At 53.5% G+C, this 27,360-nt stretch overlaps 1 protein-coding gene across 2 annotated transcripts; it reads right to left on the bottom strand.

Annotated features, from left to right (window-relative positions):
- On the bottom strand, positions 1 to 25,468 carry AP1M1 (adaptor related protein complex 1 subunit mu 1). Of its 2 annotated transcripts, XM_059160348.1 has the most exons (12): positions 25,301 to 25,468; positions 19,662 to 19,818; positions 18,229 to 18,296; positions 16,491 to 16,621; positions 15,648 to 15,795; positions 8,637 to 8,763; positions 7,457 to 7,599; positions 7,074 to 7,145; positions 6,504 to 6,662; positions 1,620 to 1,745; positions 987 to 1,062; positions 1 to 866 (listed from the first exon to the last, which is right to left on the bottom strand). In XM_059160348.1, exons 1-12 carry the CDS (start codon positions 25,340 to 25,342, stop codon positions 844 to 846), a joined length of 1,272 nt encoding a protein of 423 aa, XP_059016331.1. In that variant the 5' UTR covers positions 25,343 to 25,468; the 3' UTR covers positions 1 to 843. The 2 variants fall into 2 exon arrangements, with proteins under 2 accessions (XP_059016331.1, XP_059016332.1); XM_059160349.1 differs by lacking the exons at positions 18,229 to 18,296; positions 19,662 to 19,818; positions 25,301 to 25,468 and adding an exon at positions 16,763 to 18,171.
- Between the last annotated feature and the right edge of the window lie 1,892 nt (positions 25,469 to 27,360).

Below are 27,360 nucleotides of genomic sequence, written 5' to 3'. Positions count from 1 at the left end.
TTTAAGTAATGGAATTTAATGTAATCATGACATTAACATAGACAGGGTGGTGGTGGGGTGAACCAGCACAGATGGGGGTGACCTGTGCCCCCAGCCCTCTGAGGCCACCACCTCCTTGGTGGGACAAACACTGATGTGGCTGAGTGACAGCATCGCACGGTGTGGCGGACTCTGGGAGAGCATCTCCGCGAGGCCGGGAGCCCCCGAGGAGGAGCCTCTGCCGCAGAGGCGCGGGCCGGGGTCAGGCCAGGCAATGGGAGGGAACCCAGTGTCGCGTGGGCCTCGCTGCGGAGGAGGGCACTGTGCCCTCACTAAGTGCTGCCCAAGAGCTTTAGGACAAAGGGCGGGAGGCACGGACAGTGGGGTGCACGTAAACAACAACGAACAGATGGGACAGAAACTAGGAACACTCATGAACCTAGAACATTCAACAGAACAGCAACCGAACAGTGGCCTAGTCGGCCTGGCCAGAGGCCGCGTGCAGCCAGTGGCTGGGTGAGCGTCTCCCCATCTTTTTGGTGCCTGGGGGCTCAACAGCACAGAAGGCTGTATTTGATCTCTAGAGGGAAAGATTTCATTTCCTTCCCCTCAAACTGACTCAGGGGGCAGAGAGACAAGACTTCTCGAAGATGAGCCTCGTCTGGGAGGAGGGACCCAGAGACGAGAGTGGCAACGGCAGAGCAGGTGTGCCTGGAAGAGGAGGGGTCCCCGGGAGGAGCCGGAAGGGTGGCCGGTGGCCAGGGGTGCCCCCCCTCCATCCAGCAGGCTTGGCAGGTGCTTCCTCCTGGTGCTTCCGCCAGGAGCCCCAGCGCCGGGGCCGGGGGGCGCTGGCTGTAGGGCCCCTCACTGGGTCCGAAGCTGGTAATCTACAATCAGGGAGGGAAGCATTGGTTTTCTGCTCTGTACCTGGGTCTGGGGGTGGGGGGAGTCCCCTCCCCCAGACCCAGGGGCTGCTGCACGCCCACCGCCCTCTCAGCCATGCGCACCTCCGTTCTGAGTGATGTAGCGAACCCACGGCAGGGCCTGGTAGCCGCTCTTCTCGATGATCTTCAGGTAGCGCACCTAGGGCACAGGCAGCAGGGCGTATATGCGCTGGCCCCTCTTTGTCCTCCCCACCAACCCCCTCCCAAGGCCAGGGAGGGAAGGCTGTGCCGAGGACCAGGGCAGCACAGGCAGAGGAGGAGACGGGTGGGCGGGGCCTGTCACTTGCGGATGCCAAGGGAGGGAGGAGTCACTGTGGAAGGGGTGGGAGAGAGCTGGAGGTGCACCCTCAGGCCCGGCGCTCCAGCAGACTCCTGGGGAGGGGGGCCCGGCCCCTCATAGACTTGCCATGGAGATGCCTAGGGAAACAGGCCCTGTGGTGGCGAGTGTGTGGCCAAGAGAGGCTTGGACTCGAGTTCTGGGGGTCAAACGAATCTCTGAGCTTGGGGCTGAAGCGCGGGGTCAGGTCTGGGTAGACAGGTGTGGAGAGCGGCAGAAGCAGGGCAGCACCGCGGCACCCCAGGACAGGCTGTCCGGCACCCTCGCTGAGGCGGTCATCTGCAGCTCTCTGAGCCGGGACGGACAGCCGGGCCTGGCCACGTCCGCTCCGGGGCCCCGGCGACCCCGGCCGTACACACCTGGATGCCAGAGGTAGTGAAGTAGGGGATCTCAAACTTGACGCTGATCGGGGGCTTGCCCTCCTTGTCCTCCGCCTCCACGCTGGGCAGGCCGAAGTGGGCCCGCATCAGGTACTCCTTGCCTCCCTGCGGGAGCACACGAGCAGAGACGGTCAGGCGGACAGCTGCCCCCAGAGAGTTCCAGGTTGCTGGCCTGGCCAATGAGCCCCTTCCTGCGTGGCCGTAGTCACCCAGAGTCTCGGCTCCTCCAGCACATTTACACTCACCCAGGCCTCACGGACTGTCTGGCCAGCCGTGCCAGGGGAAATCCGTGAATTCCAAGCATCGGGAGAGTTTCACAGACTCTCAGGGAGGGCAGACTAGTCGCTGCAAGGAAGCCTAGCCCGACAGGCCTCAGGAAGGAAGCGGGGGCACAGAGCACCGAGACAGACAGTGCAGGTGCCTCTGTAGGACTCAGGCTCTCTGGCCCAGGCCAGAGTCCAAGTGAACACCCCAACATGTCCAACGTCCGGTCAGCATGTGTAAGCAGAAGGGGAAAGGTCCAAGTGAGGGACGGTGAACAGAGGGAGGTGACAAAAGAGACCAGGGTCGGGGGCTGACGATGAGCTGGACTGGAGTCCTGCTCCCAGAGGGCTAGGATGAGGGCAGCGCTGGCCCCGGAGGCTGAGCAGTGGCTCTGGAGATGGGGCCTGAGGCAGAGTCAGGAGGAACCGGAAGCCCAGTCCTGCATGGGAGGAAGGCATCATGCTCTGGTTGTCCAGGGGCCCGGTGTGCCTTGCCTACAGCAGTGGGGAGCAAAGACAGCCCAGCTCTGGCCACACCAAGGACCATGTAGGCCTCGATCCCCAGGCTCCTGGAAGGAGTGGCTGCCGACCAGCTGCCTCCACCCCGAGTCGCACTTCTCGGGTAGAGCAGAGCTGCGCCCCAGTTCCCCAGGGCGGCGCTCAGGTTCCCTGCCCTGGGACGGTGCCAGTCTCTGCTCACCACCCCTGGGGCCAGTGTGAGAGCGGGGACTCCGTACGAGTCAGGCACATGTGCTGAGTAAAGACTCTGGGACAATGAGGGGAGAAAAATGGGGTCCTAACAGCAGACAAAGCAGGTGGCAAAGGAATAAAATCAGCTCCACCAGCCTGTGTATGAGACAATAACCAGACCCCAAATCTGGGCCTTACGAAGACAAAAGGGAAAATGAAAGCAAAAGCACCTGCAGGGGGCAGGCCCTCCCGGCGGGGCGGTGGAAGTGGGCTCCCCTACCCTGGGTCCGTCATGTCGACGTCCATGGGTCTGATTCTCCCACGAACGAGGCAGGCCTCCAGGCTGGCTCACAGCCCAAAACACAGCTCTGTGCTGGAACAGCAGACAGAAGATCCCCCAGCAGGAGGACCAAGCAAAACAGAGTGGGGGCTGCTGTCACCGGGGAGAATTCAGGGCAAGAAGGGAGGCCAGGCCGCAGTCCTGAAGGCTGCAGTCCTGTGTCCAGACGGAAGGGATCATAGTCCCGAGTGTCCACAGCTAACACAGCCGCAACCCCTGTAAGCAGACGCTAGATGATGGGCAGAGGGCACCAGAGGAAGGCAGCGCCAAGTGGGCAGACCTCGAGGGCTCCCTACCCCGGTACCAGAAGCCTCGTCCTCCTACCAAGTGCACCTGCGGCATTTACAAACTTGGACCTTCTGTTAGCACACGACAAACACGCCGAGAAATCCCAGAAGTAGAAACAGTCCAAACAACACTCTCTGGCTCCAGCGCTCCGCAGTGAGGACAGATGAAAGTCAGAAGGCCCGCCCCTTAGGGACTTAGGAAAGAACCATGGGGTGCTTGGGTGGCTCAAGTGGTTGAGCGTCTGACTTGTGATTTCAGCTCAGGTCACGATCTTGGGGTCCCGCACTGGGCTCCGCACCCAGCAGACAGTCTGCTTGAGATTCTCTCGCCCTCTGCCCCTCCCTCCATGCTCCTGCACGCTCGCTCTAAAATTAATAAATACATCTTTAAAAAAAAAGAACGATAATCAACTCTATCCAGTTACAGATTTCTAGATGAGCAAGTCAAATATTACGTGTCAGAAACTATGGGTTACCCAGGTAAGGCAGGGCTCAGAGCAACATCTATGGCTTAAATACTTGTATTAATATAAAGTTTAAAACAAGATCATCAAATGAAAATATCTAACTTGAAAAATTAGAACAAAAAAAGGATGAAGAAATTCAAATCAAAGACTTGTAAAAGACAGAAAAATATTACAACAAAATTAAAAAGCAAACCTGGAAAATAAAAACAAAAAGATAAGCTGCTAGGCAGCCTTATCCAGGGAACCAGAAGGCCCAAAGACACACCAGAAGAAAGAATAAGGAAGAAGTAACTTTATAGGTGAATGGGAGGTAAAAAAAGACCACTTTCTCCAACTTTGCAGACAACGGCGGAAGTCTGCTTAGGATGGATCATGTTGAAGGGAAATATGATCTACCCAGTCTCCGACAGAAATGGAAACTCTGACGACCCGGTTTCTACAGAAGAGATGAAGAAAGTAGTCGAGATCTGGAAGGTCACATGGCCAAATTCTATCAACCTTCTCAAGACCAGACGACGTCCTGGCCACTTAACTGTTCTGCAGCACGGAGACGGGACACAGAGTACTTACAAAGCAGGCATAACACAAACCCTGGCAGACAGTACACCGAAAAAACAGCCTCATCAAAGTGAAACAGGTCATCAAAGTGAAAATGTCACATACAGTGTTACTGATAGAATCCAATGGTGCACGGAAAAGGAAAGATCAGGCGGAGTTTGCCAGAACGCGGGGACGGTCCAGCTCCACCCACGGACAGACCCGAACTGAGACACGCTGAAGGGGCACCTGGATAAGTCTGTCACCCATTTGTGTCAGAACCGCAGTAAAGTGGGGCTGGGTCAAATCCACAGCCCCGTGCAGCGTCGGACTTGGAAGGGACACCTGACTGGCATCTCTGGGTTGCGGCAAGACCAGGCGGCCACTGTCCACCGCGTCTTACAGGTCCCAGAGACAGCAGCCAAAGCAAGGAGGTGCCAGAGCCATCAAATGCCCGAGAAGAGCAGAGGAGAAGGGAAAACTGTATTTGGCTGAAATGATACGAGAGGATATCTGAAAACCCACAGGAACTCAAAGAACAACAACACGAAAGCAGACACCCGGTAAGGAACCAGAGCAGAAATTACCATGCAAATAGCGGCTACCCCCTGGAGGGCACAGCTGAAGACCAGACCCCACTCACTAGCACGCTGACTTAAAGCTCATCTTAATGAGAAATGTGCAAACTGGCAGGAGCCTTGGGGGCTCCTGACGGTTGGGGGGCATTCTGCGGCTTTCGCCTGGTTCTGGACACACGGATGTATCCCTGCCGAGGAAACTCCTTGAGCTGTCCACATTTCGTCTGTCTACTTTTCTGCATGTTGTACTTCGATGAAGTACTTTTTAAAGCAAGAGAGAAGCTATGTGAGGTACATAAGGTAAACGTGAAGACAGTCCCAAAGCACTGAGGTGACATTGGCACAAAGCCTCATAAAGGTGTTTGCACTTCCGAATTGACTTATAAATTTAGTGCCAACAAACTGATTCTAAAACTTGTAAGGAACACCGAACAAGTAAGCAAGCAAGAATCACCAGGAAACAAACAAGTGATGTGTGTATGGGGGGATGGGAGTAAGTTCGGGTGGGGTGGGCCTGGCCTTATCAGATGTTAAAACAGAGAATAAGGCCCTGAGTTAAAATATGGCCTTGCTGCATGGACAGAGAGACAACAGGACATTCAGAAAGACTTCTTTCGCTGTGTGAAAATCTGATATTTAATAAACATGGCATTTCAACCCACTGGGGAGAAGACGGACCTTTTAGTAAACGATATTCAAAAACTGGATAGCTATTTGGAAAAAGATAAAACAGAACCTGCACCTCCCCCCATTTATCAGACCCAGCTCTGAAAGTACCTAAAATCTAAGGTGAAAACTGCCACCACACAGGGTCCAGAAGTAAATATGGATGAATTCCTTTACATCTGGGAATAGTAAAGCATTTCAAAGCATGACTTATAATTCAGATATTATAAAAGGAAAAGATCAAGAAATCTGACATTAAATAATAATGAAACAAAGAATTAATTGAATCAAAAAAGGTCACACAGCAAAAACTACCAGAAACAAAGCCAAGAGAAACATTAAAGGGGGGAAAACCATTTGCAACTTACAGCAAAGAAAAAGTGCTCATTTTGCTTATATAGACAGAGCTCTCGGAAACGAAGGAAATGACCAAACCTGACAGAAAATGAGCAAGAGGTGGCTGCTAGAGCTTCCAGGGAAAGAAATGCAAATGGCCCTCAGACATAAGAAAAGGTGCTTCATCTTGTTTAAAAGAAGAAAATGGCGGTGGGCCATGGCCGGCCCGGGAGCACACATCCACCTTCAGGCCCTGTGGGCACGACTGGCTGCACACCCGGATTCCAGTGCTGAAAATCCTGAACACAAGCCAGGCAGCTGGGCCAGCCTGAAGTGTTCTACATTCCTGGAGCTGGTGCTGGATTCCTGAAACCCACGCTGCTCAGGCCGCAAGGCAGTCTGGTCCCTTAAGGGAAGCTGAGTTCTGAACCAGTGTCAGAGAGAGGGCAATGGGGTTGAGGGTGCTGTCCGATGCGGAAGATAGGCCGTTCACGCACAAGCTGCCTCTCCCAGCTCCAGCTTCCTCTTCCTCTCTTTGCTCAGCCAGCCCCTCAGCTCTGTCCACTGGCCTCTCAGAATCCCCACGTGCGGATCACAGCCCCATGCCCCGGTTTCGAGGCTGCTGCACTGTGGTGGGGACAGGGAGCAGATGCGGTGTGCCTGGAAGTCAAGGGGCATCCCACTGAAAAGGGCACTCACCGGGAAGGACTTGATGGACCACACGATCTCGCTGTTCTCGGGGACCCACTTGACACTCCCCACTGTCGTCTTGAACTTGGGGGAGTCGGCATCATTGGGCACGGGGATGTGGATCTCCACGTTGTTGGCTGTCGATCGCCGCTTAAACTGGCTCTTGGCCTGGAGAATAGGCCGGTGCGGCCAAGGTTGTGGAAGGCACAGGTGAGAGCCCAGCCCCCACCCAGCCTGTTCCCACCAGGGCCCTACACCCCTTGGCCTGGCCTGTGGGCCCCACCAAGCCGACCCCCAGTCCTCTAGGCACAGCTCACACCCTCTCAACCACCTGAGATTCTCCCTATGCCCTCCAGTCCCTTTGACCTTCAGGGCTCCCCGTCCTTCCCTCTGGCTCACAATGAGGCAGCACGAGCATCAGTCACAGGCCTTATCTCCCAGAATAGGGAGCACAGAGGCATGGGGCCCCTGCCCTGCTTAGGACCAATGTCAGAGGCCCTGAACAGGCGGGGTCATCCACCAGCCCCCTCTCTTTCTGCCCGCATCCCCAGGCTAACTGTGTGCGGGCTGCACGCGCACCTTGATCATGTACTCGATGCGGCTGTGGGAATGCTTCTCAATCACGGACTCGATCCATATCAAGGGCTTGACCTGTTGAGGAGAGTGAAGGTGGCACTCACACATGGTCATTTTACACAGGCTTATCTCAAGGAGGGGAAACTGAGGCCCAGGGCAAGGGACCATCTGCCCGGGTGTGAGCCCAGCGTGCCAACACCCAGGGCTATCAAAGGAGTCCACAGCCAGACTGGGATGGACAAAGAGATCAGGGGGTCTCCGTGAAAATGCAGAACACATCACTGGGGCTGCTTAGAATGGGGTCTGGCCCCTTAGAAAGTGCAGCGCCCTGGGCTGTGGAACATGGGCTCTGCGGAGTCTGGGCGGGGGCCTGCGGGCACACTCACGTGCGTGTTGAGGCGGTACGACATGAGCTCAAACTCGCCATCTGGAGGGATGAAGGAGATGGTGCGGTCGTTCTCGAAGCGGGAGAGCCGCACACACTGGTGGAATTTCACGTCCTCCAGCTCCACGGACTTGCTTTTGCCACCTGGGTGGGGGGGCAAGGGTGAGAGCGGGACAGATCCTAGGCCCTCTGGGTCTGTCAGCGACACTCCCATTGTTTGGGCTCACCCCTGGCAGAGCAGAGCTGCCTCTTAAATCTGTGGGTCATGATGGCCAAGGGGCTTGGGTTCCCAGGCAACCTCCCCTGTCCTTCCTTAGCCCCTCGGAAGCCTTGTCGCATCCCGACACTGGGCACATGCTGAGGGCAGGGCTGGGTGGCCTGGTTCAGTCTGAGTCCGCAGCAGTTAGGCCAAGGTCTAGCCAGGGCTGCCTCTCAGGAACGTTTGCTGAACGACCAGTAGACCAGGCTGGCAATGCACACGGACGGCTCAGGGCTCCCAGGATGCCCTGGCCCCATCATCATCCCTTGGGTTCTGGGTTCCTGTCTTGGTTTTCTAACCCTCAGAGGAGCTGTGCAGGCTGGGCCCAGCCAGAGACAGGAGCCGCCCTGATGGCCCAACACTGGAGAGACCCTCAGTTCTGCTGCTGTGGAGGTAGGTCTGACAGTGCGGCCATGGCTCCTGTGGCTGGCAGTCTAGTTTGCAAACACAGAGCCTCAGGAAGCCAGGCCCCTGGGGTCTCCCACCACATCCAGGCCAGATGGGAGAGCTAGAGCCACTGTGTGCGGCCTTCCAGCAGCCCGGACCACATGCCCCATGCAGGGGCAGGAGCTCCGCAGGGAGGGGAAAGAATAAGGCCTAACCTTGAGCCCACTGCTCCTTCCAAGATGGTACAGGGCGGGGTCGCGGACCTGCTGCGTGACCCTCCTGGAACTTAACATCTAAGGCACTGGCCCGTGTTCTCTGGCCCATGGGGCGGTGAGGGGACTTGACTTTAGGATCTTCGCTCTTCCGTACTTTCTATGTCCAGGTATTGATTTGTTTGTTTTCACAGCTGTCTCGTATACAACGTGAAAATGTGTCTGAAGCAAGTGCTTGAGATCTGCGTGTTCCCTCATGCAGCTGACTATCCCCTCGTCTCCGCTCAGCCACAGGGGCGCAGTGGGGTCGGCGGGGTACTCACGGCCCGTGTTGTCAAAGAGGACCTTGTCGTTGAGGCCCAGGCGCAGCTCGGGCATGCCGGACAGGAAGACCCGCATCTTGATGGAGCCAACGATCTCGCTGCGCAGCACGTTGCCGTTGGCACTGACCTGGGGGATGGCGAGGCGGGTGTGATGGGACGTCCCCACTCACAGCTGCCCCTTCTCCATGCCCTTCTCGCCATCCCCTGAGCTGGGCGAGCCTCACCTGCCTCTCATCCGGCCTCTGTGCCAGGGCCTCAGGCCACGCGGGCAGGCCTCTTTCGGAGCAGGCCATACTTGCTTTTCTTCTACTTCTATTACTTCCTAAAGATGGGGTTTCCAGGACCCTGACCCCTCCCTGCTCCCCGGGGGTGGCCTGAAGTCTGGTACCACCGATCCAAAATAACAGTACATTTACACAGGTACGGTAACTGACTGAGCCCTTTCTCTGCTCCGGGTGGGGCTCTGCGCGCCTCAACAGCCTGCAGGCCAGGGTTCTGACTCGGGCAACCCTCTACCTCACATGCACACCAGGAAGCAACTGAGCGCAATGAGACAGTCACGGCAGGCCAACAAGCAAGCCCTGAGACTGTCCTGAGAGAGCCAGGCTGCTGCAACGCCTCTTGACACACAAGGACACTGAGGCACAGAGCAGAGGCCATGTGTTGGCTGGCAGAGGTGCTGGGGCCACAGCTGGGACTGCCACCCCATATCAGCATGTCCACACACACAGGTGAGAACCAGGGCTGTGAACACAGGGGCCCAGAGGGGCCAGCCACACTCTCGTGGTGCAGGGCTGCCTCTCTTGGCAGAGGAGGAGGAGAACCCGTCCAGCCTTTAACTGGAGTGTCTGGAGAGCCCCGCATGCACACAGGTGAGCCCTCTACCTCTGAGGGAGGCACAGACCTGAGGCACCAAGCAGATGACAACCCCAGAAAAGGCACACAACATGCCAGAAGGCCCTGCACGGTCTGGCTCCATTACCCCCACCCTCGCAGCTCACTCCACTCTGGCCACGCTGTCCCCCACTGACCCCAGTGGGCAGGTACCTCCCTGTCCCCACAGCACACAGCAGCCACCTCTTCCTCCCCTGCCTCTTGCCAGCTCTGCCTGCCCACCTCTGCCCCTCCTCAGGTGACAGGCTGTGTCAGGCTGCTCACCACCGGGCCAGCATGAGGACAGTGCCTGGGTGGGCAGAAGGTCCTCAGAGAGCACGTGCTAATGGGGGCCCTCGCTGGCCAGCCGGGCTCTGGCACTGCCTGGCCTTACTCAGGAGGCCCTCCAGGCTCCCAGGGGTGACTTCCCCTAGATTGGGAGGGCCATCTTCCCCTTGGGGAGTAGGGACTCCTCAGCCCCCTGTAACTGAGCACATGAGCCGGGAAGGCAGGCTCAGGAAGGGTGCAGCCCACGAGGCTAATCTCAGCTCTGCGGGCAGCAACCAGGCCAGGTGGGCACAGCAGAGATGGCTGCTGAGCTGCTGAAGGACCCCACTGCGTCCAGATGACCAGAATCTGGAGGCCCATGTTGACTCAGCTGCTCGCTCTGTAGTCAGACCCCGGAGTCTGGTGTTCTGACACATAGGGGTATCCACACCCTCATGGTGCCCTGTGTATGGAAGAAAAGGGCTCCTTCGGGCACAGACGCATGCTGGGGTGCACTGCGCTGGACACCCCGTGAACTCCTAGTGCTTTCACATAGAGCTATGTAGAAACTACTCCTTGGGATTTACTCTTCTAGCCCAGGACACTCTAAAGTCTGAGACACCATGTTCTGGGCTCAATAAATAATTCAGACAAAGGTCCCGAGACGGGAGAGGCCTGTGGTTACCGAGGCCACTGTCTTGCTCCACGACTTTAACAGTAAGAAGGCAAATATGTTTACGTTAAGTCCACTGGGAGAATCTGTTGGGGAAGCACTCTTGGCAATTCCACAGTGGGGAACTCAACGTTCCAGGAATCCCACCCAGGGGTGGGAGATGCCCCAAACACATGTTTGAGGATGAATAAGTTTGCCTGTTTCTGCACTGTCTGCAGCACCTGGAAATGGGCACAACCAAGTGAGTTACACAATGGGATTGGCCCAGTCATGGTAATCTGAAGGCGACATGGGGTCGGCTCTCATCCCCCTTCCCTGCCACTGACTACATGACAAACCTAGGCAGGGTGCATGGGCAAGCACGGAAGACTGGAAGGCGCAGCAGGGGGATCTGGGAAGAACCGGTGTAGGAGAGCGCCCTCCTCCCCCACCTCCCCTTCGTGCGGAAGTGCAGAGGAAACCTGGAAGTGGAAGTGAGCACTGGGGTGCAGACAGAGCTTGCAGAATCCTCTAGCTCTGGTTTTAGGGCCAGAAGGGGAACTCCTGCCTCTTAGAGCAAGTACAGAAATCCCCTAGTTCCCCCCTTTTGTCTGTTCTCTCACACCCAGGCCCCAGGCCACATAACTGCTGTTCCCAGAGGGTGGGGCAAACCCAGGATGGGAGCCCACTGCAGACAAGCACGGGGATCAGGAGTCCCCAGTTGGTCACAGAACCAAAAAGGGATGCCCAAGGCAACTGGAAAGTACCAGAAAGGTAACTGAGAATGAGGAGTCCAGGGAAACAAACCCATGCACTTGTTTAGGTCTCCACGGAGCTCTCTAGAACTAGGCAAGGGTGGCTATGATGCTCATTAGCATGCCAAAGGCTTTGAGATACAAACTGCACAGTCCCAGACTGACCACCGGGTGGTGCATACTCCGGATAAGCTCAAAGAGCAAACAGCACGAAGGCTTTGAAAACTGAACTGATACTCATTGCCCACGGACTGGAGAGTGCAGCTTGTGGCTAGAACCTAACCAGGTCAACGGTCAGCTGACACACAAATAATGACGCTTCTGGTATAATCTAAACAATACCTAGAATCTTAGAATATTCAAAAAGTCCAGGATCAAATCTAAAAATACTTGGCATACAAAGAACCATGAAAACTTTAGCTCAGATGGAAAAATACAGTCAACAGGTCCCAACCCTGATGTAAACGCTAGGATTATCTGACAAAGACCTTAAACAACTAGGTAAAAATCACAAACACCCTGGTAGCAAATGTTAAAATAGAAAGTCTCAGCAGAGAAGCAGACTACAGGAAGAAGGATCAAATGGAATTTTTAGAGCTAATAAATACAATGACTGAAATACAAAACTTGTTGGATGGGCACAATAGCAGAATGGGGACAAAACAGGAAAGGGTCAGTGAATTTGAAGACAGATCAAAAGGAATCATCCAATATAAACAACCAAAAGAAAAAAAAAGTTGGGATAAAATGAACAGATCCTCAGAACCCTTGGGTCACTGACAAAAGGTCTAACATTCATGTCCCTGGAGTTCAAAAGGAAGGAGAAAGAGTGAAGTGATGCAAACCTATTTAAGGAAACACTGGCTGAAAACATCCCAATTTCTGTAGAAGATGTAAGCCTACAGATTTGAGATGCCAAACAAATCCCAAACAATAGAACCCAAAGATACCCATACCCAGACACATCATGATCTAGCTGCTAAAAATTAAAGACAAACACAAAATTTGGAAGGCTCCTATGAAATGCAATGCCCTAAAGGGTGACTATAGTGACTGTGGATTTCTCGCCAGGAAGCATGTAGCCCCGAGGGAAGGCAGGACATTTTCAAGGTACCAAAGGAGAACTGTCAACCCAGAATTTGATATCCGGTCAAAGTATCCTCCAGAATGAAAGTGAATGGAAGACATTCTCAGATGAGGGAAAACCAAGTGGACCTGTTCTGAAGGACCTGCTAAAAGCAGTTCTACCGCTTAGGGGGAAGGGACAAGATCCCAGAAGGAAACCTGGAAAGTCAGGAAATGAAGGGAAAGCAACAGAAGTGTCAAATGTCTGGGTTATGTGGAAGACTGTTATTCTTCCACTCTTGATTGCTGTCAGTGTTTGAGAATTAAAAGCAAAAATCTTAACATTGTCTGGGACGCCCGGGTGGCTCAGTCGGTTAAGCATCTGCCTTTGGCTCAAGTCAGGATTCCAGGCTCCCTGCTCAGCGGGGAGTCTGCCTGTCCCTCCCGCTCCGCCCCTCCCCGCTTCTCATGCTCTCCCTCACTTCCTCTCTCACACTCCCATGTCCTCTCAAAAAAATCAATAAAATCATTAAAAAAAAAATCTTAACACTGCCTGATGTGGTTTCCAATGAATCTAGATGGATATATGGAACAATTCTAGCATCAAGGGGTAGGAAAGTTTCTGGATTCCAATTGAAATGATAAAATATTGATTCTAAGTAGAGGATGAAAAGATAAGTATGCATTTTATAGCAACAACATTTTATAGAAAAAAAAACTATCCAGAAATATAATAATGACCACAATGAAGAAATGAAAGGGAAAACTAAAAATATCCAGACCATACAAGGATAGAGGGGGGAAAAAACCCCAAAAGAATAAAAAAACAGAGGGAACAAAAAGAAAACAAGTAATACAATGGTAGATTTTAATCTAACAAATTAATAATTACTGTACGTATAAATGCTCTAAACATATCAATTAAAAGACAAACTCCTAGAACAGATTTTTAAAAATGACCCAGTTTGAGCACTGGATAATATATGGAAGTGTTAAATCACTGTATTGTATACCTGGAACTAATATTATACTGTATGTTACCTTACTGGAATTTACATAAAAACCTTTTAAAAATGACCCAGTTATATGCAGTCTACAAGATATATGATACATGTAAGTTAAAAATAAAAGGACAGGGTGCCTGCCTGGCTTAGTCAGTAGAGTGTGTGACTCTTGATCTCAGGGTTGTGAGTTTGAGCCCCAAACTAGGGGTAGAGATTACTAAAAAATAAGATCTTTAAAAATAAAATAAAAGGATTAGAAAAAGAAGTAAAAGGATAGAAAGACACATAATGTGTAAACACTGATTAAATGAATTCTGGAATAACAATATTAATAACAGACTTCAGAGCAAAAAAAATTACTAGGGATAAAGAGGGATATTATATAATGATAAAAGAAAGGGTTGGTTCACCAAGGAAACATAAGAATCCTAAATGTGCTTGTGCTTATTGGCACAGTGTCAAAATCTGCTAAGCAAAGGCATTAATTTGCCATTAACAGCTGGAGCTTTTAATACTGTCAATAATAGTTAGAACTAGTAGAGAGAAAATTAGCAAAATAAGCTAGAAGAATTGAACAACATCACCAACCAAGAGGGTTTAATTGGCATTGACAGGACACTCCACCCAACAAAAGCAAAATATACATTTTTTTCAAGTGCATAGGAACATTTACCAAGATAAGATTATATTCTGGGTCATAAAATAAACTTTAACAAAATTTAAAAAACCAACATTATTAAAAGTATATTCTTAGATGATAATGCAATTAAATTAAAAATCAGTGACAGAAAAATTTGTGAACACTTAAAAATTAAACAACACACTTTTATTAAATAATCTACGGGTCAAAAAGGAAGTCTCAAGGGAAATTTGAACATATCCTGAACAAAAATGAAAATCCAACAAACCAGTTATGGGTTGCAGCTAACATAGTACTTGAACATTAACAGCATTAAATATTTATATTAGAAAAGAGGAAAGGTTTCAAATCAGTATCTTCAGTTTCCACTTAAAGAAACTGGAAAAAGAGCAAAATAAACTGAAATCAAGAGAAGAAAATACTGGTGCTAATAGCAGAAATCAATGAAATAGAAAACAGGAAAACAACAGAGACTATCAATGAAACCAAAAGCCACTTCTTGGTAAAGATCAACAAAATAGATGAAACTCTCACAAAACCGACAAAGAAAATAAAAAAGCCATATGGCCAATATCTGGAATGAAAGAGGGGCAACAGCATAGACCCTGCAGACATTAAAGAGACAATAAGGGAATACCATAAACAACACTATGCATATAAACTCAATGACTTCGAGGAAATGGAACAGCTTCTTAAAAACAACACACTACCAAAACTCACCCAAGATGAAAGAGAAAATCTGAATAATTCTAGAACTATTACAGGATTGAAATTTGTAGCTAAAATTATCCTGAAAAAGGGTTGCCTGGGTGGCTCAGTTGGTTAAATGTTCAATTCTTGATTTTGACCTAGGTCATGATCTCAGGGTGGTGAGATCGAGATCCACACCGGGCATGGAGCCTGCTTAAGATTCTCTCTCTCCTTCTGCCCATCCTCTCTTAAAACAAAAATTCTGAAAAAGATATCTCGAGGCTCAGAGAGTTTCACAGGTGTGTTCCACTAAATAAATTAAAAATACACAATTTATGATACCTTCAAAAAAATGAAATAGTTAGGTATAACTATAACAAAACATGCACGTGGTAAAAAACTACTAAACGTTGATGAAAGAAATCAAAGATGACCTAACTAGAGAAAGAGATATATAGCATTTATGGCTTTTGAGACAATATACTAAAGATACCAATTTTCTCCCATACTGATTAATAGAATACCAATCAAAATCCCAGCAAAATCTTTTTGTAGATAAGACAAGCCAATTCTAAAATTTTATACAAAGGAATTAAATACCTAAAACAATTCTGAAAAAGAAGAATGTTGGCAGGACCATACAGTCTGATTTTCAACATGGACGGGACTGGAAGAAATTATGCTGAGTGAAATAAGTCAAGCAGAGAGAGTCAATTATCATATGGTTTCACTTATTTGTGGAGCATGGAGGACATGGGGAGTTAGAGAGAAGGGAGTTGGGAGAAATTGGAAGGGGAAGTCGGAGTGCCAGGTGGTGGGTATTATAGAGGGCACGGATTGCATGGAGCACTGGGTGTGGTGCAAAAATAATGAATACTATTATGCTGAAAATAATAAATAAATAAATAAATAAAAAGGTAGGTGGAAAAGATAAAAAAAGAAAGAAAGAAAGAAAGTAAACATCTCTCATGGCCTGGCTAGTTTTAAAAGTCTAGCTGCTTTTTCTTTAATCACGGAGAAGACAAAATTTCTCTAAAAGCAGCAAAGAAAGGAAAGGGAGCCTACCAAGAGGTTGACAGATTCGATGACGTCCAAGAACACCTCGTTCTTCCGGTACTTGATGCCCTCGGACCGCCAGGACACTGCGTTGGTGACGGTGGCTGGGGGCCTCGGGGCCCCCGTTTCCAGCTTGTGGCCTTCCTGAGTGATGTATCTGTGGGACCACACCCAGGGTCAGGAGCTGGGGCACCGGCATTTGGAAAACAGTCAAGAAGCCCCAACAAACTCTATACTGAGTGTAGAGCACGCAGTTTGGGGGCGGGGGTGGCAAGGAGACAGCAGTGGGGAGGAAAACAAGGAACGGACACCACCTGCTCTCCTGCCGGGCAGGTGGAGGGGACCGAGCCCTGGGGGGAAGCTGGTGACCCTGATCCCACCTGGGGACTGATGGGCGCGGGATGCCAGCCAGTGATGTGGCTTCTCCGAGTGTCCCCTGCACCATGTAAAATGGGGAGCCACGCCCCTCACACAAAGAGGTGAAGCTTTCGCCACGGGGCCTAGTGCCCAGACTTGATCCGTCTGCCCCGGTGCAAAGGGCAGGGCTGCCAAGAAGAATGCGTTTTTCCCTCGGCCTCATGTATGACAATGAAAACAGAGGGAGGTGACTCCCTAACGACAAGGCACGTAGTGCACCACCTAGCACGAGCGACATGCTTGTGGTGTGTGGGGACGCTGAGTGCCCAGGAATCTACAACCACCCAGGAGCCTGCAAACGCCCAAGTTGGACCGAAGATGGAGACAGGGTGCCGGCTCACAACAGGAAGGCGCTTTCATTTCCTCCTGTCTTCACACCTGATGACATCAACGCTGTGATGTCGCCAGGCCTGGGTCCCCACCCTGCCCACTCACTCCTGCAGGATCTTGCTGTCGGTGGTCTGGGGGTAGCCGAAGTCCATGAGCTCATCCAGCAGCTCGTAGATGATGACAAAGTTGTCACGGATGCTCTCCTCCTCCAGCTCCTTGAAGTACTCAGAGAACACCTGCGGTGGGGCGGCAGATGGGTGACACGGGGCCAAGCAAGGGAAGCGCCTGCAGGAAGCCACTTGGCCTTCAGGCCCCAGAGCCCACAGCCCTCATTCCGACCCGCTGCATCTGCCCATGTGCAAGGCTGAGTGACAGACCATTGATGAGGCCTCAGGCTCGGCGACTGGGCAGGAGGATAGCACTGGCTGCGGAGAGGCAGGAAGCAGGCTGTGGGCAGGGCAGGCATCCTCGGGGGCTGGCAGAGCTCTGCATCTCCATTCCTGTGGGTCCTCTCTCCTCTCCATCCCAACGGTCCCCACTGGGTCTAGGGTCCCATTAGAGCTTCTCTTTAATCCCCACTGTTAACTATCACCCTGAGCATGTCACAAGTGATTCAGGTGAGGGGCAAGAGCCACTGGGGACAGAACAAGGAGTTCTTCTGGACTCTTCCAACTCCCCTGAGCTGTGACACATCTCCCCCAGTTCAACAGGAAATTAAGAGAATCAAAGAAGGGAAGGGAGAAAAGTTTCATTAGCCCTAACCCTAAAGGAAAGTCACCAAGGCAAAAAGGAAATGCCAAACGCTGCAGGGAGAAGAAACTCCCTCCCTCCCCCTTCTCTGGTCCGCTGATGTCCCTCTGCATCGTGGGACCAGCCGCTGGGCCTCTCTCTACTCAGAAGTCATTCCTGCACCAGAGGAAATGACCCACTGCTCTGGGACGAGCACCTACTCCTCAGCCTGGACTCAGGCTCCCCAGGGGGACACACATTCTCCTGCCCCTGTGTTCTCATCGCCCAGATCAGCCCATTCCCCAGTGTCCAGCACTTGTGGCTCCTGAGCTAGCTGCACATGGCACCGCCTGGGGAACCACAGCTCTCTTGGGCCCACCCAGGGCCTCCTGGGTCTGGTTCTCCACTTTCTTCAACCCCACGGCTCCTGCTCCAGTCAGGCCCTCCATTTGCCCTGTGGGAGCTTGCAGCAACTTCCTCATTGGCCTCCTGCCGCCTTCTAGTTCCTCCTCCATTTAGCAGCCTGCCAGATGATCTCAACTCCAGTCAGGTCTTGTCAATCTCCTGCTTCGAGTTCCCCACCATCTCTCATCACTCTTGGAATGGAATCCAAATTCCCTCCAGCCCCTGTGCGTCCCTAACCCCAGTCCAGCTCTGCCAACCTTGCTGACCTCAGTCCCACACTGTCCTGAGCACCCTGGCCAGCCTGATGCTCCCTGACCATACAATCCCACATGCACTCCTGCCCCAGGGCCTTTGCATGTGTTGCTCTCGCTGCCTCCCCATCTCTGAGCAGAATCTGGTTCTGCCCTCCTCCTGGCTAGCCTGTCTTGCTAAGCTCTGACTCTCAGCTGGCTGCCCACCACCCTTCCCCAGCCAATCCTGGATTCAGGGCGCACTGACCTGCCCCGAGCTCTGTTCACTCTGTTCACTTTCCTCTCCTCACCATGTCAGAAAGACAACGAAGGCCATAAAATCCCACACGTGGGGCAGCTGGAGCTCCCCCTTCCCATTTTTCGGGGTTCTATCCCTGCAACTCCCTAGGGTGCTGCAGCCCTCAGGGGGTATGGGCAGAGGCCCATAGCAGAGCCAGGGTGACTGCGGTTCGACTCACCTGAACCACCTTATAAAGGAAGGAGAACACCAGCGACACGCATGCGTTCTTCTTCGACGTGGCAACCACTGATTGGAGGCCCCAGTTAAGGAGTGTTCAGAGGCCTGGGCTGGTACCTTGCAGACCCCGGTTCACCACAGGTCTGAGGGGGGACCCCACAGCCATGTGGGGTTCAGAACCTCCCTCAACCCAACCCTAGACATTCACTTGGCCTTCAGTGAGTTACTGAGCTTATGACCTGAGCCAGGCCTGAGACACAGCAGTCACCCAATGTGGTCCCAGCCCCAAGGGAGTCCTCCCTCGTCAGAGAGGCAGCAAGGGGCACAGGGAACCCGCCCCAGCCACGGGGCTGTCATGAGGAGCTGCTACCTGAGCCGAGAGCCAAAGCCCAGGGTGGTGGTGGGGGTGCACCTTGGGTGGGGTGAACGTCCCGGGGTGGGGAGCAGAAAGCAGGACCACAACTGGTCTTTCCCCAAAGCCAGTGGTTTAGGTGATCCCCCTGAGGCCCACGGCTCCCCAGCCAGGCTCCAGCGGAGACAGCCAGGGCCAGCGCTGGCTCAAGCCCTTCCTGCAAGCTTTGGCTCCTAAAGCAAACCTTTTTAAGGGACTCTCCATTTTCCTACTTGTTTGATGGAGGCCTGACCATGGATTCATCGAGGTGATGTGTGTAACATGTGCGACACAGACTCTTCCTCCAACACAGGGGAGGGTCCCTGCCTCATGGAGTCAGCATGTGCTATACACCTCCCGTTCCTTTCCCTAAAGGGCCTCGAGCCACTTGGGGAGGCTGGTTCCTCCACTGCAGGCCCATGTGCTGTGCCCTGGACATGCCCGTTCATGGCATACCCGTGCTGCCCAGCCCCTGGGGCTAAGCCCGGAGCTCCAGGCAAAAGGGATGGCGGGACCCATGTCCACCTCACTTCCTGCCCAGAGCAGGGACCCAGGAAGCCGATGGAGGGCCAGTCAGAGTGCTGGCCTCTGTCCTCCAGCCTGGGATCACATGTCCTTCTGCTGCTTTTTAAGGAGGGACAGCAGGCCCTCCAGGCTGGGCCCTGCTGGAAACTGTCACGGACAATGGAACCAGGGAGGAGGAAGGGGATGTTGGGCAGCAGCACCCAGAGAGGTGAGCGGCTGCCGTCTCCTCCCCGGGCTCGACTGGGAACTGGCCAGACGGCTCCTGCTGTGCTCACACCACCACCACCTCCACACCTGGGTGGCCACTGCCCAGACCCAGGGCAGCTTCACAGACTGCCAACCCCTGGACTACAGGCTGCCTTTGGTACTCTGGAGCCGTCCCCCAGTCCCTCCGGAGCAGGAGGGGGAAGGAGCAACAGAGGCTGCAGGGGAGGGACCTCAAGGAGTTCTCGGTCACCCGTGCGTGCCGGTGTGTGTGCGCACAGCAGGCCCCGGGGAGCTGCCCCGCGAAGGGATACGATACAGATTGTTGTGCTTGATCCACATGAAGCGGACGCCCCCGTGGGCCAGGATGGGCGACAGCATCCCTTCCTCCTCCTTCTCCATCAGGATAGGCATGAAGTGCTCCACCTCTGACATGTCCACGTCACCGCGGTAATTCCGGCAGATGAGCACCTGGGTAGGGCGGGGAGGAACACTGCTTTCAACGTGAGCCCACAAGCCAGGTGCCTGGAGTGGGAAGGTGGCTAGTCACAGCCCTGTCCATCAGAGACTCCAGGCCATGCTGATCTCTGTCCCCCAGGGAATTCCTCAAGGAGAGCATTTCCCAAAGTGAGCGACACAGGGGCCAGCCGGCTGCTCTGCAGGGGAGGGGAACAGGGGACAAGGGGTCCGGGACTGAGCCAACTGTAGGGTGCCAGGTTAAAACAACATCCTGTCAGCTCTCTCGATGCAGACCTTCCCAGAGCCTTGCCTATGCTAACATACCCCACCCTTCTGCCTGTGTCAGGGTGCCCGCCCATTCAGGGGACACCGCTGAATGTTTGTGTCCACCAGAACCCCCCTGTGGCCTGAGAAGCACGTCCTAGCACTGCTGCTTCTTTCTTGCTCTTTCACAGCCCCTGTGTGAGGACATGCAGCACCCAGAACCCTCGTCTGCTGCTCCCGGAGACTTGACATGGGACAAGCACTTCGGGAAAGTCTGGCAGGCTCTCACACAGGGAGACCTAGCATAAGACCCAGCCATTCCTCTCTTAGGTATCTACCCAAGAGAAGCGAAATCATACATATACACCAAGACCCAAATACGCTGAAGCTTTACTGTAAATAGATCAGGCTGGAAGGAGAGTCATCGTCCTTCGACGGGCGAATGGAAATAAGAACTCTGTCCATCCACAGCCCGGAAGGCTCCTCAGTCACGACAAGGAGCGACTACTGCCATGGGTGGCAGCATGAGGGACTCCTAGGACCACTGGGCCCAGGGGATTGCATTCACATAAAACCCTCACAAGGGGTGACAGAAAACATGTCCGTGGCAGCCAGGGGATGGGCTCGACACAAGGGGAGTGAGGAAGCCTCGGGGGTGATGGACTGTGTGCATGAGGCTTCCCGGGTTTACACAATGACTGAACTCATCAAATAAACGCGGTCTGGACCATGAAAGCGACCCCTCCCGGAAGGGATAAAGAGGAGGCCGAGCTCTGCGAGGCTGCACAATGCTCTCTCTGGAGACCGGTGTTCTGGGCGGCCGTGCCTGAGTCAGCCCTGGGCCCCTGGTTGCCTGTGTGTGCCGGGCTGCTGCCACGAGCCCGGGAGGACAGCGGCAGCAGGACTCGGCACCAAGGCAAGAGGGTCCCTGCACAGCTAACCATGCTGGCAGCACCAGCCTCAGAACCTCTAGTTCCACAAAATACACTCTTTGTTGTTTCAAGCCAGGACAGAGAGAGAATCAGAGAGAGAGAGTAAAAAATGAGAATCTCTTTCCTAGTTTCCCTTTCGTGGTCTGTGTCCTCTTCCTGAGAGGTCCAGAGGGCCTTAGGGAGCCAGCACCCAGTGGCTAAGCTCATGGGCACATGGGCCAGGCCCGGGCTACTCCTTGCCAGGAACAGACACGGCGGGACTGTTACTTTTAGAGAGATGCACAGTCTGCCCGTGGTCACACGGCCTGTCCGCGGTCACAAGCCAGCAGAGGTGACTCTGGATTCTAACCAGTTCTCATCCCCTGCATGGTCCCTTCTGTTCCCTGAACATTGCTTTCCTGGCTTCTCAAGGCCCAGCTTCTTCCCCAGGTATACAGTTTTGGGGGCTGCTGCTAGCAGGGAGCCCCAAGTCCCCAGAATGGTCAGAGGAAAGAGCAGGGAGCAACTTCTCTCGCTCACCTTCTTCACCAGGGCTGAAGAGAGGCCCGCTCACCGCCACAGCAGGCACTGTGTGCCCCTCTGCCATACACCAGGCCGGACCTGGGGACACGGAGGTGACCAAAACAGAGTCCCTGCACTGGGATGCTTGCTTAGGAGGCACTGAGAGCCTCCCGAGGGTGTGACCTTCTAACTGAGGCCAGAAGGGCCGGGGGGACAGAGGCAGGGGGACGAAGTTAGCTGAAGCCACGGGGTAGAGTCGGGGGTGCAGCCCATGGTGGGACCTGCGAGTGCTGGGTTGGTGGAGTGAGGAGAACCTCAGAGCTTGGGCTGCAGGTCCCGGATGAGAGGACAAAGGCAGGAGACAGGATAGATTGAAGGGAGGCAGGCAACGTTGATGAGACAAACCTCTATCCTTATGGCTACTCTTGAGTCCCACAATTCCTTCCCCACAAAAAAAGAGGGGTCTTCTTATGCAGAACTCAGACTGAGATTCTCCCTGCTGAAACTGCTGTCCACCCCGGTCTCCCCCATCCTGAAAGCAAACTGCACGCTGAACCCCATGGCAAACTGGTTCTTCATGGCTCCGCTGAAGCCTCTCAGTCCATCTCGCCCCCACCCTCCCTCCCCCACCCCCAGGTCACTCCATTCCAGCCATCCCGGTCCCCTAGCCGCTCTCTGAGCCCTCCACATCTGTTCCTGCCTCCAGGCCTCCACACCTGCAGCTCCCTCTGCCCGGAATGCCCCGGCCTCTTCTAACTTCTCAAGCCTCAGGTCAGGCGGCACCTCCCCCAAGAAATCAGAGAGCAGACCCTGTCCCTCCCTAGCCCAGTGCCACTCGTCCTTCATTGCCACAACCCTGCTGCACTAGAACTTCTATCCTCTTTCATGGTCCGTCCCTTCTGCCAGAGTCTAACACTCCCTGAGCACGATGACCACTTCTAACTCGTTCACAACTGTGTCCCAGCACCCACAACAGAGCCTGATCCTGGTGGGTGCTCAGCTAATGTCTGTGGGGTGAACATGGGGTGAGGAGAGAAAGGAGGCCCGGATAATGCCCAGGTCTCCAATGAGGGCAGTCCCGTGGATGGCGGTGTCACTCACTGAGATGGGGAGAGGGCCGGTCTGGGGTGGCAGCGAGCTCATTTTGGGAAATGCCAGGTCTGTGGTGGCTGTGGGACCTCTGAGGTGTCCCAGAGGACAATGGATCTCCAGATAAGTATTCTGGGCTGTGGCACAAACTTGAGTCCCTGGTATAGGGCCGTGAATCAAAGCCTGCCCAAAGTGTGCGCGGGACTCCTAGGCCTGAGCAGGAGGAGTCAACACCCAAGGGGAGAGGCCAGTACATGGAGACAGAAATGGGCAAAATAAGAGGGAGCAGCAACTCGGAGACCAAAGGGAGCCCACCGAGGAGTATGGTAGAGGTGTCAGAAGCTGCAGAGAAACAAGAAAGTAAGGGCAAGGAGATGTCATGAAGGCTTTCTAGCAGCTAACTGTGGCCATGCTGGTTTCCCTGGCGATCAGAGGTTCTGGCTGGCAGATAGACATGTGGTCATGAACTTCTTAATGGGCAATTACCTTACTTTTTATTAAATATAGTCTGCACAAAAGGTCCTTTTAAAACCTGAGGTCCATGGGGAATGGAGTAATAAACAGCACGATGGTTGCTGAGGCCGGGAGGCAAGGCCATGACTGCCCTGGGAGCGTCCCGAAAGGCAGGTCTGGTCATGCTCCTCCCCGTCTACAATCTCCTCCTGTGGAGGTGGTGGCTCCTGTTTCTCGGGATCCCACTGGTCCCTTATGTTCCTCATTCCCATCTGGACATCCTCAACCACCCATGGCCCTGCTGGTGCCAGCCTCCAGGCTCCAGCATTACCCAGGCCTTCTGGCTCACCAGCCCCAGCAGGCCGCCCCTGACCCCTCAAGGCCAACCATGATGCTTCCATGTCCACCTGACCGTCACCTGGTCCCAGCTCTGGCACCTTCCTCCTCCAGGAAGCCTGTTGTAACTACTTGTCCTTCTGCAAGGCTGGCATCTATATTACCTGGCGCTGTGTCCATACCTTGCAAGCTACCTAGATCTGACCATTTGGATCCATCCGCTTCCGTGTGTCTCCCCTGCTAGACCTTGAGGCACCAAATGGCGTTAATAAGGATGGTGGGCCATGGGTGGTGCAAACCCATCTCAAACATCTGCTCAGAGAGTTTGCACAGTAACACCATAACCAGCCTGTGTGAGCAGTGAGGAAAACAAGGCTCAGAGAAGGGAAGGTACTTGCCTGAGGTCACATAGCTGAGCAGCAGCGATGGGTTTTGAACTCAGCCCTAACTGTACAGTCACGATAAGACAGTCCGCACTGGGCTTGGTGCATGCTAGATGCTCATGAAATGTTTGCGGAAAGAATGAGAGATCGGACATAAGGCAGCCTTTGGAAACCCAGGACACAGTGGCTCCCATGGAAGGAAGAATACGCGTGACAAAAACACTAGGAACACTTCACGCATTTGGCCCTGGTATGCCCTGTGTCTTCCCTTGCCTGAGGGCTGGGGAAGGGAGTCCAGCACGGGGCCTCACTAGTTGTTGACTTTGGGTGGCATCCAGGGCAGGCGACCCACTCGAGGGACTCTCAGAAAGTGCTAGAGTGCGGAACTCTGGGATGGGGGCTGGAAGGGATAGCCACCTCACCTCTTCACTCCCCACTGCTTTGGAGCTGACTCCTACTTGCCCCCCTGGGCCCAATGCCCACCTCTCTTCCAGAGATCCAGGCAGGACTGATTTAGCATTGTTGGTAGTGTTCCTCTTACGTCCAGATGCAAGAGGCCAATACTCTCACTTGCCTAGTCAGGACAGACTTGGGGGAACGCAGCAGCCCCCCTGGAAAGGCTCTGAGATCCCTCCTTGAAGAAGTTTTCCTGGAGTCCTCTGAGAATGGTGCCTGGGTCCTAGTCACGTTCAACTCTACCTTTAGGTCTCAGCCAGATTTGTCAGTCCCTCCCGGAAACCCTCCCCGACCCCCAGCCAGGGCATAGTCTCCTATTACATCGTCACTGCTTCATGAGGGCAACTGACTTTGATTCTGCTTTCTGAGATCAGTGTCCCTTTCTCCCACCAGACTGTGAGCTCGAGAAGGGATTCCGATTTTGCTTACCAAAGGCAGGCGGAAGCTAAGCACCCCTAACAGGTGCTCCCCAAATATCAGCTGACTCCTAGACCTGCCATTCTGTGGCTGGTGTGACCTTGCGCAGGTGGCGCGCCTCTCTGTGCCTCAGTTTCTCCCTCTGTAAAATGGCCCTCCCACCACCCACCTCACTTAATCCTGTAACTAACTCTGTGTCACTCCGAACATTAAGAAATTCAGGCGGGGACTGGCCCAGAGAAATCTCCGGATAAGGAGGGCGGGACTGGCCCGAGGGCACACTGTCCCCGACGCGCCTCACCACTACAGGCCAAGGGTCGCACGGCCCCTGAGCGCCAGTCCTGGCTTCGAAAACGACTGAGGGTCGCCCTCCCGGCTGCCTCGGGTTCCCCTATGCCCCCACGGAGGACTGAGCACCCGACCCACAGTGGGAGGGGGGCCATGCAGGTGTGTTACCTAGCAACAGGGCGGGGCTCCGGATAGAAGCCCCCGCCAGGTTACCTAGCAACAGGGTGGGGCCCTCAGGTGAGGTTGACCGGCCTCTTCGCCTAAGACTAGGGTGGGTCCCATTGGCGGGTTACCTAGCAACAGGGTGGGTCCCCCTCCAGGGGGCGAGGCCCCACCGGTTGCCTGGCAACGGGGAGGGTGGAGAGCCGTATGTACCTTGCCCTTTAGGTCCAGCACGTAGACGGCGCTGGCGGACATGACGGCTGCGGGAAGCCTCGGCAGCTGCCGAGGACGGCGGCGACGGCGGGGACTGCCGAGCGTTGAGCAAGGCCGGGCGCACCCCGCGACAGTTCGCCTCCACTTCCGGTCCGGGGAGCCGCGCGCGGACCGTTATGTCCGGTCGGGGAGGGGCTGCCAGAAAGGCGCAGGCGCGAGGCGGAGTATGCGCAGGCGCAGTACACGCGATGTGACCTTATTTCCCGCTCCTACCTCAAGCATCCCGGAAGTAAGGCGCGGAGGGGCGGGCCCGGGCGTGGCCGACTGAAGCAGGGCACTCTCCAAATGCCAGGCGAGGAGGCCAGGGAAGCTGGAAACCCCGCCCGGCCGTGGGCCAAGTGAGGTGATATACCGGTGGCAGAACCCACCTTGGGCCCAGTCCCATGAACCCCACAGTCTAGTGGGGGAATCTAGGAATAAATATAGTTACCAATTATGATATGCTTGATAGGGAAAGGGAAGGCGGTGGTTACTTGCAAAGAGGCCAAACTCTCTGAATGGCAATCCAGCCTTACCAACAAGTCACCGCTTGTTACCTGTCAGTGTCAACATTCTTCAGTGCCTGTTTATTGCCTGGAATGATCTGGAAACCACGCCCCACCGAACCTTGGTGAAAAGCGCTTCTCTTGTTTCTGTAGTTGGTGACTGTAATGGGTGATGCAAATTGTGACCCCTGGTCTATCGACTGGGTATCTCATTGCTTTTAATAACACTCGGGATGTGGAGAAATGCCTGCATTTTGTCCTAGTGAACCATCACAGTGCTCTGGAGACCACAACCCTGCAATCTTCCTCCTATCTCCTTTGGGGTTTTGAAAGATGGCTTTTGCAATACATCCTCTGCTTAGGATAAAGATGAAGTGCAAGAAAATCCAGAGAAGAAAACCAGAGTATTTAGAAAACTACTAAGTAAATCCTGGGCTGGAAGCATTCTTTCACAAAACGTCTGGGAGACTGTTTTTGACAGACTTCAACTGTCTTGTACAATACCCTATTATACCTAGCCTCATAGTTTGCCCAAAATATTTCAATGTTTTAGGAAAACATGTCTTTTGAAAATTACAAAATTATACACTTCTCTGGAAAAAAAATCTATGGAAATGCCAAAAAGTACAAGACAAAAAGAAAAACCACCCAGGAGAGGTGACCCCTCTCATTATGGAGTATTTCAGGCTTGCTCTAGGCAATGTTTAGATGTTTAAAATCAGTATTGGGGGGTGGAGATAGGGCTGGGAGGAACAGATTGGACAAAAGTCTTGAAGAAACAAGACTCCCAAGTGCCAAGAGCACCATGACAATAAACACTGTTTACATAAATTATTTGTACCCTCTCTTTTCCGTGTGTGGGCGGAATTCAAGTCACCGTCCTTGGCAGTTACACTTAATGTATAAGCCAGATTTGACCTCTGCACCATCTCAGGAAAGACCAGATGTGGCAGACCAGGGCTTCTCAAACTTTGCTGCCTATTAGGGTTATCTGAGGAGCTCTGAAAAATCTCAGTGACAACCCCACCCCAGGAAGCATCAGTGGTTCTTAATGCTCCCAATGCTCCCAGGAGTCTAACATCCACAAGAGCTCGAGAAATGTTGTGGTAGAACAGTGATGGCCTGAATCAAGAACGTCTCCTGGTATGCGTGGCCATGGAGTTCTCTCCCTCACTGGGTCTGCCAAATGTGACTTGTGTTGGCCAACGAGAGAATACACAGAGATTCTGAAGAAGGCATAGATGCCACCTTAGACTTTCTAATCCCCAGGCAAATTAACACAGTGACACAGAACTATACCACATGGCGTAGAACCGTCCAGCCCAGCAGTCAACCCACAGAAGAGAAATCCTGCTGTTTTAAGTCCTTCAGCTTTGATTAGGTAGGCAGAGAAGTGGAGGATCTGTCTTCCAGCATACTGACGATGGCTTTTCACAGCATCCCAACATGCTCACAAACCCCAGCTGCTGGCTTGTGGATGAAAAAGCCCTCCAAGTGCCTTTCTGCTAGGCAGAG

Source organism: Mustela lutreola, chromosome 2 (genome assembly GCF_030435805.1).
Source record: "Mustela lutreola isolate mMusLut2 chromosome 2, mMusLut2.pri, whole genome shotgun sequence".
Lineage (NCBI taxonomy): Eukaryota > Metazoa > Chordata > Mammalia > Carnivora > Mustelidae > Mustela > Mustela lutreola.
Note: the sequence above shows the minus strand (reverse complement) of the source record. Positions and strands in the feature narration are given on the sequence as shown.

Bases quoted from the DNA above. Each gene is read 5' to 3' on its own strand.
- AP1M1 (XM_059160348.1), bottom strand. From the start codon at position 25,342: ATGTCCGCCAGCGCCGTCTACGTGCTGGACCTAAAGGGCAAG. The intron at 7,600-8,636 runs GTGAGTACCCCG...CCCCCCACCCAG, and splicing joins CCTCTTTGACAACACGGGCC to GTGGCAAAAGCAAGTCCGTG. The intron at 6,663-7,073 runs GTGCGCGTGCAG...CCTATTCTCCAG, and splicing joins GCATCGAGTACATGATCAAG to GCCAAGAGCCAGTTTAAGCG.